This window comes from Oncorhynchus mykiss, chromosome 26, assembly GCF_013265735.2.
Source record: "Oncorhynchus mykiss isolate Arlee chromosome 26, USDA_OmykA_1.1, whole genome shotgun sequence".
Taxonomy (NCBI): domain Eukaryota; kingdom Metazoa; phylum Chordata; class Actinopteri; order Salmoniformes; family Salmonidae; genus Oncorhynchus; species Oncorhynchus mykiss.
This window is the reverse complement of record NC_048590.1, coordinates 40,196,215-40,211,467: the sequence shown is the minus strand read 5'-3', so window position 1 is coordinate 40,211,467 and position 15,253 is coordinate 40,196,215. Positions and strand designations below refer to the sequence as shown.

Genomic DNA, 15,253 nt, shown 5'->3' with positions numbered 1-15,253 from the left:
AGAAAAAGTATTTGATATTTCATTCATTCAGATCTAGGATGTGTTATTTTAGTGTTCCCTTTATTTTTTTGAGCAGTGTATATTGGCTAACAGCTCATTTAAAAAGTTGGACAGTCATTTTAGCCAACACATGGCTAAGTCGAGGAAGTTTCCCAGCAGCATCCTGTGTTGAATACCTCTGCTCTAGTCCCCTTTAGAAGCAGAACTAAACACAACTCTTTAGGTCGGTGTTCAAAGGAAGATATTTATTTCTAAATGTAACAGGTTCTTCATTCACATGTTTCCAGTCAATGTATCTGCCAGTTGAGTAAAGTGAAGTGACAGACTCAGACAGGTCTCAGTCTAGTGATAAAGTAACTCAAAATATTGATAACCATGACTCATTTAAACAAACAGCTGATCATGTGATCAACAGGCAATACTGCATCCTGATTTTAAGGGAATAGAAGTCTCAGTTCTCATGCCCATATTAGTTTAATTGGTAAAGTATGCCATTTGGGACGTATCCATACTTCCTTCTACGTAGTAGTACACAAGTGTGGATATTGGCGCAGAACCTTAAGTGTTCAGGTTGAAGTAATGAATGTGCAAATCACTGAAACACTGGTGAGTGCTGCTGTAGAGAGCCAAACACCTTTTAACATAAAATAAATCAAACAAGAGCAACACACGGCAGGTAATGTATATACTGATCTGATTTGCAGTTAAAGAAAATGTCATTTTAGTCTGTTCCAACCAACATGTTGATAAGCTTGGACAGGAAGACTGACAGTGGTTTAAGGAACCAACCAAGACCTCAAGACACAATGCCAAATGTATTTATATACCCACACAATGACTGAATTATGCATATTATAAATATTGGCATCTCACAGCCCTCAATGCTTATGGAATAATACTGCATTTCTGAAATGTTGACAGAATCAATCTGATAAGCAAATAAAACTGTCTGATATTAACTAGAAGCAGTAGTCATGCATTTCCCTACTACAGTACTAAACATGATTCATTGTCAGTTTCCTGATTTCAGCCATAAGTTACCTGTTAAAGAAACAAGTAAAACAAACAGTGTGTGGTCAGTACTCTAAATTCAGAACCCTTTTAACATAAACACATCCTCTCTGTCTACTGGTTCAACACGGTCAGTAAAGGAGAAGGCAATATGGACACTATCATCAGATCAATAATACAATCAGATGTATGGATTAACCTTATAGAGACGGCCTGGGCCTCATCTCTGGCTGTGCCTGAAAACGTTACTAGTTTCCAGTCCTCCCCCCTCTCAAAGCTCATTGGAGGTGGTCGTCAGTACCTTGGATCCTCTCCGCCAATTAACTTTGAGGAGTTGAGGAAACAAAGACAGTGGAAGAAAGGATTGGACCGCTAGTAACATTTTCAGACACAGCCTCACATCAACCTAGTCAAACACCGATACAGGCCTCTCCACTACAAGACCAATACTAACTTCAGATAATCACAGTTAACTTGCATTAGTGTGCCAGACTTTACATACAGGTGCATATCTCATGTTAGGATTGGTCCTTAACAGGTCAGAGTAGACCCCAGTGGTTCTACCTTGTGAGGAGAGGATGACAGACACAGTGAATCTGAGGTTTCTCCTCCCGGACCTTCTCCTCCGATGTGTTTTGAGGAGGCGGCAAGAAGAGAGGATGCAAGGAATCAAATAAACAGAATTGAGATGAGCCCACAGAGACACATTCCCTGTTGTCACTCCACTGGAAACAATAGAACAGCTACAGTCAACGTATAGAGTGCTCAAACAAACACATTAACAGTTAAATTATAGAAGTACCAAAAAAAAGTAATAATGTTAAACATTTACAGGCTTTAATGGTGATTATTATAGATATTTTGTTGAAAAGTTAAGCTTTGTTCAACCCCTCTTCAGAAAACTTTGCAACAGCCCAGGAGGAATCAGCTGTCCTTTAAAAATAAAATGTGCATCTGACTGTCAGTCCGAATATCCTGGCAATGGCATAGACCAGATCAGTTCACTACGCTTTGGCACCAGTCTGGTTTAATGTCCTCAGACTGTCTTTAATTGAGGCTATGCGGTGGACTCTCGGCAGTGTGTACAGGTGCGTGTAGCCCTGTTTCTGTGTGTCTGGACCTGCACGGTGCACCTGGTCAGGCCGTAGGTGTGGATCAACAGGTGTCTGGCCTTGGCCTGCACGTCCTCCCACGCACTGGCACTAGAGGGCGCTAGAAGCACAATGCACAGAAATAGGTTAGGACACTGGCTCTTCATTTATCTTTACTCGATTCATCACATCCTCGACGCCTCCTTGTTAAAATCCATTATAGAAGTAGGTCCGAGGGGGAAGGACCTTGGAACTCCAACAGTTGAGAAGGGTCGAGGACATAGGATGTAAAGTATGTGCACCCCTTTAGTTCCCCAGGGCTCCCGAGTGCGCAGCGGTCTAAGACACTGCATCTCAGTGCTAGAGGCATCACTACAGACCCTGGTTTGATTCCAGGCTGAATCACAACCGGCTGTGATCGGGAGTCCCATAGGACGGTGCACAATTGGCTCAGCATCATTGTAAATAAGAATTTATTCTTAACTGACTTGCCTAGTTAAATAAAAATCACAGAGACTAATTGAGATACAACCAGAGTGTAGAGTTCCTAAACCTATCAACAGAATGCACGCCACATGCACAACTAAGTCAAAGGTCACTCACAGAGCCGCAGGTGTGCGAGGGCGGTGGTCTTGTCGCCGGTTAATGCCCACACGTTGAGCTCGTCAACTGATTGGACGTCCTCCAACTTCAGAAGGTCTTCTCTGATTCGCTGAACGTCCACATGCCTGGGTGCACCTAACAGCACCACACACTTTCAGTTTCATGAAACTCAGAACGTTAACATTGTTTCTCTCTAACGAGTCTTGATGCCATGTACTGTAAGTTGCTAGCAAAAGACTTGTCCCTTTCATAGCGTGAGAACAATCTACTATTATTTAAACACTATGGGACATTTTTACAGCTCCAGATTAGACAATTGAAAGTGTGTAAGTGCAGGACTATATATTAAAGCAGCTCTATATAATCATGGTTAGAGTTCATGGCAGTTTCAGACAGGAAGTGAATAGAATAAGCATCTGTTCTGATGACAGATCTGTCTGGTTAACAAAGAGCAGAAATATGTAGTGTCTCTCTGTCCCTCCAGGACATTATGTATTGATCTAGAGCATCGGTTCCTATTCCTGCTACTGGGGACACAAAGGGTCCTAGCAAACCAAAGGCTTGATAAACTAAAATGTGCCCCCCTTTACGCCCCCAAGACCAGGACTGAGAACCACTGATCTAAATCACATAGGTTAATACACTGGTTCCCAACTCCAGTCCCCCCAACAGCACAGTTTTGTTGTAGCTCCAGACAAACACCTGATTCAACTAATCATCATCCCCTCAATGAGTTGAATCAGGTGAGTTTGTCCGGGGCTACAACAACGTGTACTGTTGGGGGGACTGGAGGGAAACACTGGGCCAACTGTAATACATGTAGCCGTGGTCTCACCCTCGAGGACGATGACTCCTGTGTCTCGTATGATGCGTATCGTTGTGAACAGCACCAGGATAGAGAAGATGTAGGTACAGATGGGGTCCGCCAGCTTGTACTCTGGCTGGGGGGGGGGGGGGGGGGGCAAAGGTCAGGTCAATCTAACAGCTTGTACTCTGGCTAGGGGGAGGGGGGCAAAGGTCAGGTCGATCTAACAGCTTGTACTCTGGCTGGGGGGGGGGGGGGGGGGCAATGGTCAGGTCAATCTAACAGCTTGGTCGTTAGGCTCAAACTGAAGGAAACAGAAACAGTTCCTCTCTATGTGGACTCGTCCAATAAGGCAGCGTTTCCCAAACTCGGTCCTAGGGCTCCCCCTGGGTACAGGTTTAGTATTTTGCCGTAGCACGACACAGCTGATTCAAATAACCAACTCCTCATCAAGCTTTGAATCAGTTGTGTCGTGCTGGGGCAAAACCAAAACGTGCTCCCAAGGGGGGCCCCAGGCCCGTAGGTACAAAACCAAAACGTGCTCCCAAAGGGGGCCCCAGCACAGAGTTTGGGAAACCCTGCAATAAGAAACTAAATGTGCGTTTTCCATTGCATGGACTAATGAACACGACCCTGGCCCGACCAAGCAAGCCCTTAAACCATCCCATTCAGCCCTTCAACATTAAACAGTTCCTGCTCCCAGGTCAGACGTTGCAGCCTACCTTGAAGCGTACGATGTAGGCAGCTATGAGGACCCCTATACTCTGGACCAGGTCTCCCAGTGCATGGATGAAGGCTGCCCTGACCGCCAGGCTGCCCTGGGGCCCCTGGGCTGGGGGTCCATCGTGGCTGTGGCCATGTGAGGGTGGAGGGGGAACCCCGTGTGAGTGACCATGACCCCCGTGGGAGTGGAGGTGACCATTACCGGTCTGGTTCAGGAGGAAACCCATACTATATAAATAATTATGAGAGAGAGGAGAGAGATGTCAGTTTAACTTCTGGTGGCCGTTTATATACTACTACGTTTAATCATTACTATACATGATTGAGGCTACACTATCAATCATCTACACACGGCACGCTCATCAACACACGGCACGCTCATCTACACTTTACACACGGCACGCAACATTTTTTAAAAACCTTTATTTATACAGGTTTTCCCTCATTGAGATAACATCTTTTAAAGAGACCTGGTCCAATAGCAGCAGGGGGAACAACATTTCAGACAACTTACATGCACTAACACTACATTAAACAAACCTACACACACACACACACAGTACAATGATATGTAAAAATAAAAATCATGACTAAAAAACAGCTGTCCTAAACAATTACACTGATATTTACATGGAACAGGTGTTTAAACTCCACCAACATGACTAGATCAAATGTTTAGGAGAGATTCAGGACCACGGAGCTGAGTAGCTAAAACTATTTCTACCATGACCGGTTCTAATTCTTGGTACTGTTAAAAGCGAATGGGACCGTAATTTATATTTATTTACCGACAAGCAAAAAATACAAGTGGCATTTTACCCAGTATGGTCTTATAAATTAGTGTATACCAGTGTTTAAGCCTACGCAAGGTCAATGACGACCAGCCAACAGAACTGTTGAGATCACAATGGCGTGTTAGACGTTTCTGATTTGTAAGGACCCTGAGGACCACATGATATACTGAATCAAATGCTCTCGGGGGTAGTGGTTGAGGCCTGCATATATAGACCACCACTCAAATCTAAAACCGGCAGTAATGTACATCGTACCAGCTCCCTTCTGGCCTCCAAAGAAAAACAAGCCTTATGCCGGTAATAAAAACCTATTCTCAGCTTGAACGTCCTTATCAAGTTCTCCACATGAACAGTAAAGCTCAGCTTGTCACCATCCCACACTCCCAAATATTTGTACACTGACTTGCTCTATAGTATGACATGATTGGTAACATGCCTGGCATTTGACAATACCATGCATTTTGTTTTACCCGGATTCAGAACCAGCTTTAAAATCATACAGATTCTGTTGTATGATTTACATGCTCTTCAGGCATTTTCAAAAGCTAAAGATACTGTTCTTTATTCAAGTGGTTGTAGTGTATCATCTGAATAAAGAACAGTATCATCTGCATAAAAATGAGCATCCGCTGTTTCAATATGATCCCCAATGTTGTTCATATACAAAATGAACAGTGAGCCCAAAGGTAGACCCTTGTGGAACACCTGAGCACAACTCTATGGACAACCATCCACCATTACACATTGTGTACAATTTGATTGGTTTATAAATTACCTATCTAGAGCATGACCAGTAACTCCACAACAGCATGTTCCACAGTGTCAAATTCCTTCAACAAATCAATAAACAGACACACAATGTAACTTCTTATCAAGAGAAGTGGATGTCATTTAAAACCTTCAATGTTACTGAAACAGTGCTGTGGCCAGACTTAAAGCCTGATTGCATTCAGCACACGACACGCTCATCAACACACCCCACGCTTATCACACTACACGCGCCACGCTTAACGCACCACGCTTATCACACTACAGTCGTGGCCAAAACTTGAGAATGACACAAATATTAATTTCCACCAATTTTGCTGCGTCAGTGTCTTTAGATATTTTTGTCAGATGTTACTATGGAATACTGAAGTATAATTACAAGTATTTCATAAGTGTCAAAGGCTTTTATTGACAATTACATGAAGTTTATGCAAAGAGTCCTGGCATGCTGTCAATTAACTGGGCCACATCCTGACTGATGGCAGCCCATTCTTGCATAATCAATGCTTGGAGTTTGTCATAATTTGTGGGGTTTTGTTTGTCCACCCACCTCTTGAGGATTGACCACAAGTTCAATGGGATTAAGGTCTGGGGAGTTGCCTGGCCATGGACCCAAAATATTGATGTTTTGTTCCCCGAGACACTTAGTTATCACTTTCGCCTTATGGCAAGGTGCTCCATCATGCTGGAAAAGGCATTGTTTGTCACCAAACTGTTCCTGGATGGTTTGGAGAAGTTGCTCTCGGAGGATGTGTTGGTACCATTCTTTATTCATGGCTGTGTTCTTAGGCAAAATTGTGAGTGAGCCCACTCCCTTGGCTGAGAAGCAACCCCACACATGAATAGTCTCATGAAGCTTTACTGTTGGCATGACACAGGACTGATGGTAGCGCTCACCTTGTCTTCTCCGGACAAGCTTTTACCCGGATACCCCAAACAATCGGGAAGGGGATTCAGAGAAAATGACGTTAATCCAGTCCTCAGCAGTCAAATCCGTGTACTTTTTGCAGAATATCAGTCTGTCCCTGATGTTTTTCCTGTAGTGGCTTCTTTGCTGCCCTTCTTGAAACCAGGCCATCCTCCAAAAGTATTCGCCTCACTGTGCGTGGAGATGCACTCACACCTGCCTGCTGCCATTCCTGAGCAAGCTCTGTACTGGTGGTGCCCCAATCCCGCAGCTGAATCAACTTTAGGAGACGGTCCTGGTGCTTTCTGGACTTCTTGGGCGCCTGAAGCCTTCTGCACAACAATTGAACCGCTTCTTGATGAGACAATGAGATAAATGGTTGAATTAGGTGCAATCTTACTGGCAGCAATATCCTTGCCTGTGAAGCCCTTTTTATGCAAAGCAATGATGATGGCACGTGTTTCCTTGCAGGTAACCATGGCTGACAGAGGAAGAACAATGATTACAAGCACCACCCTCCTTCTGAAGCTTCCAGTCTGTTATTCGAACTCAATCAGCATGACAGAGTGATCTCCAGCCTTGTCTTCATCAACACTCACACCTGTGTTAACAAGAGAATCACTGACATGTCAACTGGTCCTTTTGTGGCAAGCTGAAATGCAGTGGAAATGTTTTTTGGGGGATTCAGTTCATTTGCATGGCAAAGAGGGACTTTGCAATTAATTGCAATTCATCTGATCACTCAAAACATTCTGGAGTATATGCAAATTGCCATCATACAAACTGAGGCAGCAGACTTTGTGAAAATTTATATTTGTGTCATTCAACTTTTGGCCACGACTGTACACACTACATGCTTATCTACACACGCCACGCTTATCACACTACACGCTCATCAACACACTTTACACACGCCACGCTCATCAACACTACACACCGCACTTATCATCAACAACACTACACATGCCACGCTCTAACCAAGTGAGTCACACACTTGAAAAGTAATTTAGCTCCAGTAGTGTGGAGTGGAGACGAGAAGACCTTTGGACTGCAGTAGTTTATGACATGTCATCATACACTGACTGTGGCTCTTTTACAGCCAGACACACTGCTGTCCTTAGCTGGAGTCAAGGAAGCTTCATCATTCATTCAGTCTAACTGGAATCAGGAATCCCTCCCTCCTCCCCACTGTCAGGGCAGATGAGATGATGAGTGTTCTGGTGCATAATGACTGCTCTCTCTGTGTGTGAGACAATTCATGTGTGCGCATGCAGGTGTGTGTACTCAGCTACTCACACTAGGTTGACAGCGACCCCCACAGCTGCAGTGATGAGCATGGCATCTCCGTTGATTTCAAAGTCCTGACTGACAGTTCTCTGCACCGCCTCGTTCAACAACACCCCCGTTAGGATGTAGATGAGTAACACACTGATACCGGCTGAGACCACCTCTATAGGGGGTAGAGACACAGACCAAATAATATACTGGACAGCTGAATGTCATATGTTAACAGTTTACTGTCTGCATCTATTAAACAGGAGGCTCTGAAACAGTAGTAACCTCTGAGCTTCTCAATCACAAAGTCACTTTCCATACACAGTCTGAGGAGAGAAACATGATACAAGATCAAAACACTACTGACCTCACATTCCATCTCAAAATTAAGATGCATCTAGAAAGTTCTGTTTATGGAACAAGAGGAGAGGAGTAACAGTAACGTACCTAGGCGATGCAGCCCGAAGGTGAATCTGTTGGTGGGTGGTTTAGCAGAAAGCCACAGTGCCAGCAGAGACACCACTATCCCAATCAGGTCAGTTAACATGTGGAGAGCATCAGTCATTATGGCCAGACTGTTAGCTACATAACCACCTAGAGACATTACAAATACATCATAATACATTATCGGCAACAAATGTTCACTTAGGGCCCCCAAAAGGCTAGGGCCTATGACTGCACATGTGGGTATGGATGGAACTGGGTACGTAGACCTGAGAGCCACTGCTGCCCCTCATGATGAGTTCAGATTGTGGCCCCACCCCATCAAAGTTGCCTATCCACGACCTACATTATAACCTACTAATACATTAGGCTACATAGATAGCTGTTAGCTACATCTCCACCTACAGACAGCTGTTAGTTCATTCAAAACTGGCATTTCTCAGAACATAATCAAACACGCATCTCATCTTAGGTGTATGTGCGAATTGTTATGGCAGCAGGTGATTGTACACATACATGTATGCTAATATCACCATGTGTTGAACATTCCACCACGCTTCACCTGGGGCCAGGTATGAGGGGGGACGGGTATGACCGACTAAGATTACAGATCCAATCACAATGTTGATGTGGGAGATGTAGGATCTGAAAAGAAACTAACTGAGTAGTCTACAGCTGTCCCCAGCCCTGGTCCTGGAGAGCCACACGTACACTGTGCAGGCTTCAGTTTCAGCCCATCACTAACACTCTTAATTCACCTAATAAAAGGTGTTGATGATTAGTTGGTTAGTGGAATCAGGTGTGCTCTAGCTTGTGAGTAGGTCTACTCAGGCTACTTCAGATTGGAACTTGGAAGTCAATGCTCCAAACATCATACCAAATTGATTTGATTGGAACTTGAAGGCCACAGCTTTAACCTCACAGTACTAACAGTGTATAATGAGTCTGTAGTCAGTACTGTAACAGACTAGTGTAGTGTGTTTTGTTTGCTCACCTATCAGTTCTCCAATCATGAAGAGGAAATACAACACAGAGGCACACGCCAACTTCTTCATCACTCTCCTCCGTTTAACCCCCTCTCTCTTCCTCGTGCAGCTCTCACACTGCGACCGGTCCATGTTGACACCGGGGCTCCCCAAACTCCCCGAGGACGAGTCGAGCAGCGAGTCGTCATCATCCACCACCACTGTGTTCACCGCGACGCCGTTCGACGGTGCCCCTGCTGCGTAGTCCTCCATCTCACCGGAAACCACCACTTTGAGTTTGTTGAACTTGGGCGCCTCATCCTCCGCGAGCTCGTCCCCAGAGAGGTCAAAGGGAGCCGTGTCGCTCAGGTCCCAGTCCTCAGGCTCCTTCCTAAAGGCGGACCGCACCTTGCTCATGAAGCTCACACCACCTGACATCATTAATGCCAGTTGTTGACAGTTCAGGAGCTGTTAACTTTCAATTATGCCGGTCCGAGCTTGGTGTGCTTCTCACCAATGTCACCGTCTTATAAAGTACTGAATCAGAGGTTGTGGCTGTAACGTTACATCGGTGTTGACACACCTGAAACGTGGAAATCATTAATCATTAGCAGAAAGAAAACGTCCTATCGTTACTTAGAACACACCCAGTGTCTGTTAAAACGACACAGTAGAATAAAGATACTTGATTTATTTTTTAAATGTAATATCGAACTGCACAACAGGTTGACATTTGTAAGTATGTTTCGATCCTCCGTGTAACAGAATATTCCGAGGTGGACATTGATTTAAGGTAGCCTACATATTCAATATTTCATGCACTGAAAACGATAACCATTCCATCTCAGAGAATTCTAATGATTCAATTGGGGATAGCAGCACCTCCAACAGAAAAGCACACAAACAATGCATCCACACTCGGCTGAATCAAAACAGCTTGCTAGTTGTCTGCATGCAAATTCCTCGTTGTCATTAAAGAAATTAACGTTGAAAACATATTGTTGACTACACAATAATGTCTGGCAACAACTAGCCGGTCCAACAAATCGATTCACCATTGACAGAAGAGGGGGAGGCTTGATTGGTTAGCCAAGCTAGCTCGGAGACTCGAGTTCTGTTTTTAACTGAGCTGAAAACAACACATTCCTCTTACAACATTAGCGTTAAAATTACCGATCGTCAGCCTTTTCTAGGGGAGACCATTTCCTCACTGTGATTGTATTCAAAACCATTTCTCTAACGTCAACATCGCACCGTTAATAGTTTGAGAAACAAGTAATCAAGCTAAATTCGTTCAAACAGGAAGTTCAAACACAGTCACATGAGTGACGCCCTGTCACATGATGTTTTCCAGACGTTGCCATTATTGATGGAGAGCTCGTTTCAAAGGTAAAGTGTTTAAAATGATCTGTATATTTTACAATGTAACATGATTGCCTCCATTTGGAATGACTTGAATGTGTTTTGCTGGCTTAGCTAACTGTAGAGTGGACAGCATTTCTAGATGTATTCAGAATGGCATAGCTAGCTAACATAGCCAGGCACCATAGCACTCTCCTAGACGTGCTGATATCAAACTAGCTAGCTACTATTTGATCTATTCTATTGATACCTGGTTGTGTTGTCTGAGTCAAGCATTCATTTACAAAGGACATTCAGCCAGGGCTTGCCAATCCTCCCCTGAATAGCTACTGGCTTTTCAGGCATTTGCTCCAGCCCTACTGTAACACACCTGAATCTACTAATCACCTTTGATCAGCTGAATCAGGCGTTTTAGAGCAGGGCTGGAATAAAAGTCTGCACACTTCTCCAAGAGGAAGTGGGTTTGCAAACCCTCAGTAGGTTCAAGGGTCCAAGTGGCTAACATATCCAGTGTTTCCCTTATATTAATTTAGCAGTGGTGGGGCACCATTTTTTTAAAAGTTAACTTTTAAAAGTTCATATTGTGTTAACTCATACCCAAATAATGTTGTTGACTCATCCTATACTTTGCATAAAATAAAAAACCCACCGTAAACTTTTTTTAAATGCTTGCTATTTTATCATACAGTGTGATGTTATACTCCTCAGAAGGATGAGCTGGCCAATCAGTGGTCTAGAAGAGGATGAGCTGGACAATCAGCAGTCCACTTGCATTAATATTTTTAATAACCAGTATACGCCCACACCATTCCAACACAGAAAAGCTTTGTTGACATACTTAATTACCATTTTTTGGAAGGAAAACTATTTCACTGATATTGTAAGTAAGTATAGGTCATATTTCATAAAAATCTGGAAACACCAGGCACATCGCTAATTTTGCCGCGGCTGCTTGCTTTCTTTAGGCTGTAGAATCAGACAGTGACGAACAACATGGAGACAGAGGGGAGGGCAGATGAGAGTTCCTCGTCTCAGCGTGACCCTCCTCAGAACACTGGCAGCTACGGTAACTAGTAATGAGTTGCACATGCTTATCTCAACTCTGAATCAGACCCTTATGCCTGATTTGGACTACAGAACCAAACTGAACCAAGTTGAGAAGTACTGGGCTGGCCTGGTCACATATTCACAAGAGTTTCTGAAACCATGCTGGTCAAGACATTATGAAAATGAAATATTTGAGCCAGGACAGTACGGTTCGTGTCCACCCTAGAGTGTGAATCAGTCACTTTTCAGTGCTTTTCCACTGGCAGGCTTTGCACCAGTTTTTGGTCCAAAGATGTTTATTATAATAATAAAATAATTTGGTGTATGCTTACCTTATATTTGTCTTATTTGAATTGGAAATGTGTTCTTTGTATATCTTTGTATATCCCCCTCTCCCTGAGATACTCTCAGAGTGTGAGATCACGGTCAGGGTCTGCCATTATCAACGGCGGCCCTGGAGCAATTAGGGTTTTTCACCTTGTCGACACGTTGATTCGAACTAGAGACCTTTTGGTTACTGGCCCAACACTCTTAACCGCTAGGCTACCTGCCACCTCCAAGACCTGTCCCAAAAAGCCCCAAAAAGTCTAGGGCCATGGACCTACCCTGACATGAGGTCAGACTGTAGGGAGTGGAACTGGTCTTTCTACATATGACCAGTTAGAATTGTCAGTGTGTTTGTTATTGCCCCTCAGAATTCAGCCTGACTCCCCAGGACTCTCGTCCTACAGAGGACTCCCAGCCTGCAGAGAAATCAGTCCCTATTGAAGAGGCCATTGTAGTGGACAGAAAGGCCATAGAGAAACTGACAGAAGGCCTGCTCTCTCACTACCTGCCTGACCTCTACAGCTCCAAACAAGCTCTGTTGGAACTCAAGTTAGTATTCAAATCACATCAGACATTAAAACAAACCCTTGGGTTGCATCCCAAACGGAACTGTATTTCCTTTAAGGTGCACTACTTTTGACCAGGGCCCATAGGGTAGTGCAATATGAAGGGAATAGGGTGCCATTTGGGATGCACTTCTTGTTTCCTCTAGTCCAGTTTCATCTTTCACTTTTAGTTTATTAGGAGGAGAATGATAATTCACAGATCACGTCTGAATTAGATTCTACTTTACAAGATAGTTAGTATTCTCTGTCCCTGTTACAGATGTTGTGGTGTGTGACTGTCATGTGTTTGTGGCTCTTATGTTCCTCTCCTTTCCTCTTGACCAGTCAAAACCAAGTCATCCTGCTGGACACACTGGACCAAGAAGTCACCAAATTCAGAGAGTGCAACTCCCTACTGGATCTAAACTCACTGGTACATTTGTCTGTCTCTCTGTCGCTCTGTCTGTCTGTCTGTCTGTCTGTCTGTGTCTGTCTGTTGTTTCTCTGTCGCTGTGTCTGTGTCTGACTGTCTGTTGTTTCTCTGTCGCTCTGTCTGTGTCTGACTGTCTGTCTGTCTCTCTGTCGCTCTGTCTGTCTGTCTGTCTGTGTCTGTCTGTTGTTTCTCTGTCGCTGTGTCTGTGTCTGACTGTCTGTTGTTTCTCTGTCTGTCTGTCTGTGTCTGTCTGTTGTTTCTCTGTCGCTGTGTCTGTGTCTGACTGTCTGCCTATTGTTTCAAACATACATAGCATCTGAAGAGAATTCTTTCATTGTCCACCTGTCCTGCTCCCTGTAGGACTGATGGATGTTTGTTTCAGTTCACAGAGGCCAAGTTTTATCACGGTAAACTGGTGAACATACGTAAAGACATGATCATGCTGCACGAGAAGACAACTAAACTAAAGGTGGGTGAATGTTTCTTTTTCCCCCCAGAATGGACTATTGTTGCTTAGCTATTGCTCACCACATAGTTTCTCCTCCACCTCCTCCATGCATTCTCTCCTTTTCTATGGTAGCAGTTGATAAGAAATGGTTGTTTTAAATGTACACTTAAATTTGAAATGACTGACATTGAATTGAATAGGAAACTGGGATGAAATGTTTTTTAAACCATTTGTCTCTCTGTCTCCAGAAAAGAGCGTTGAAGCTGCAGCAGCAGAGACAGAAGGAGGTGATGGAGAAAGAACAACAGAGAGAGAAGGAGCTGGAGAGAGAGAGGCAGCTGATTGCCAAACCTGCCCAGAGAACATAGAACCATCCATGAACTCTGTCCTAACTCTGTCACTGCCAACTATACTATAGAGCCAATGACGAGGGATGCAGCACACATGTCGAGGGCTCCGGTCCTGACCCCATCTCTGGTTGTGGAACAGTAGACCAACTCTATTCCTCAAGATGACACAGTTCATCCATGGTTGTTGTCAGAAAGTCAGACATGATTTGGTCTCTTGTATGTAGAGGTGTTAGGACAAGTACTGCTTGTAGGTAGTTTTATATTCAGAGGTGTCAAGACGATTACTGCTCCTTGTTAGTTTTTGTGGCCAATCATGCTGTTTAGATCAGAAACAGCACACGCCAGCAGTGATTATTCCTCACTTCCTCCTAAATGGCTGTAATAATAGAGATGTCTGAGGTGAATAAAAGAGAAGAGCAGATGAAGTCAATCAAAATCAATCTGGTTTAATACAAATTGTAAAAGAGAGACTCCTCCAGCACAGAAGCAGAGAAAACGTCTCTAACCCGTTTCTCTAAGTGTGTTTTGAGTAAGTTTGAGGGGTGAATGCAGCATATGGGGATGTGTGAAACTTCCTCCTCAGCATGAAGTGTCCCCACTAAGACACTTCAGAATGGCGCTCACCTGTGCTATCAAAGCAGAGGTCCTGGGGTTCCAGCTGAATTAGGAGGAAGTAGTACCCACTAAGACACTTCAGAATGGCGGTCACCTGTGCTAGCAAAGCAGAGGTCCTGGGGTTCCAGCTGAATTAGGAGGAAGTAGTACTCACTAAGACACTTCAGAATGGTGGTCACCTGTGCTAGCAAAGCAGAGGTCCTGGGGTTCCAGCTGAATTAGGAGGAAGTAGTACTCACTAAGACACTTCAGAATGGCGGTCACCTGTGCTAGCAAAGCAGAGGTCCTGGGGTTCCAGCTGAATTAGGAGGAAGCAGTACTCACTAAGGAAGCAGTACTCACTAAGGAAGCAGTGATCCTTTACATAAGAAGGCCCTTATATTCTAATGTCACAGCACCAATGTTCTGTAAACACCAGCTGAGAAGCTTGTAGGAAGTCACAACATCAGCTGCTACAGAATCACAGTGTCACAAAATACAATAACAATCTGTCCTCCAGTCTGGCGTCCACCACTATCAACAGATATGAGAACAATCCATAACATTCAGTATCAAGTCTAGTGACCATCAACCCGTACACAAATGAGTGTCCTAAATAGAACACTGGAAATCATGTGTATTACACAAAAGGAAAACATCTATTTTAAGCATTGTATTAATTGCTAACTAGCATTAGCGCAGTAACTGTAAGCCTGACAATGACCTCCAGTCATTGTGCTAACACTAGTTAGCATTGGTTC

The 15,253-nt window shown here is 44.0% G+C and overlaps 2 protein-coding genes across 9 annotated transcripts; one reads left to right on the top strand and one right to left on the bottom strand.

Annotated features, from left to right (window-relative positions):
* Positions 1-224: 224 nt before the first annotated feature.
* On the bottom strand, positions 225-11,153 carry LOC110506131 (zinc transporter 4). Of its 4 annotated transcripts, none has more exons than XM_036964129.1 (8): positions 10,999-11,153; positions 9,416-9,969; positions 8,425-8,571; positions 7,999-8,152; positions 4,233-4,461; positions 3,541-3,646; positions 2,706-2,840; positions 225-2,223 (listed from the first exon to the last, which is right to left on the bottom strand). In XM_036964129.1, the coding sequence occupies exons 2-8, from the start codon at positions 9,825-9,827 to the stop codon at positions 2,069-2,071; spliced, it is 1,338 nt and encodes a 445-aa protein (XP_036820024.1). In that variant the 5' UTR covers positions 9,828-9,969; positions 10,999-11,153; the 3' UTR covers positions 225-2,068. The 4 variants fall into 4 exon arrangements, with proteins under 4 accessions (XP_036820024.1, XP_036820025.1, XP_036820023.1 ...); XM_036964130.1 differs by lacking the exon at positions 10,999-11,153 and adding an exon at positions 10,560-10,952; XM_036964128.1 differs by lacking the exon at positions 10,999-11,153 and adding an exon at positions 10,442-10,565.
* pldn (pallidin homolog (mouse)) lies at positions 10,552-14,334 on the top strand. Of its 5 annotated transcripts, none has more exons than XM_021585492.2 (6): positions 10,552-10,775; positions 11,714-11,814; positions 12,491-12,671; positions 13,013-13,100; positions 13,483-13,569; positions 13,797-14,334. In XM_021585492.2, exons 2-6 carry the CDS (start codon positions 11,742-11,744, stop codon positions 13,914-13,916), a joined length of 549 nt encoding a protein of 182 aa, XP_021441167.2. In that variant the 5' UTR covers positions 10,552-10,775; positions 11,714-11,741; the 3' UTR covers positions 13,917-14,334.
* The last annotated feature ends 919 nt before the right edge of the window (positions 14,335-15,253 follow it).

Coding starts and splice junctions, on each gene's coding strand:
- LOC110506131 (XM_036964129.1), bottom strand. CDS start 9,827: ATGATGTCAGGTGGTGTGAGCTTCATGAGCAAGGTGCGGTCCGCCTTT. Junction 8,572..9,415: donor CATGATTGGAGAACTGATAG/GTGAGCAAACAA, acceptor TAATGTCTCTAG/GTGGTTATGTAGCTAACAGT. Junction 3,647..4,232: donor CCTACATCGTACGCTTCAAG/GTAGGCTGCAAC, acceptor CCCCCCCCCCAG/CCAGAGTACAAGCTGGCGGA.
- pldn (XM_021585492.2), top strand. CDS start 11,742: ATGGAGACAGAGGGGAGGGCAGATGAGAGTTCCTCGTCTCAGCGTGAC. Junction 11,815..12,490: donor TCAGAACACTGGCAGCTACG/GTAACTAGTAAT, acceptor ATTGCCCCTCAG/AATTCAGCCTGACTCCCCAG. Junction 13,101..13,482: donor TACTGGATCTAAACTCACTG/GTACATTTGTCT, acceptor TGTTTGTTTCAG/TTCACAGAGGCCAAGTTTTA.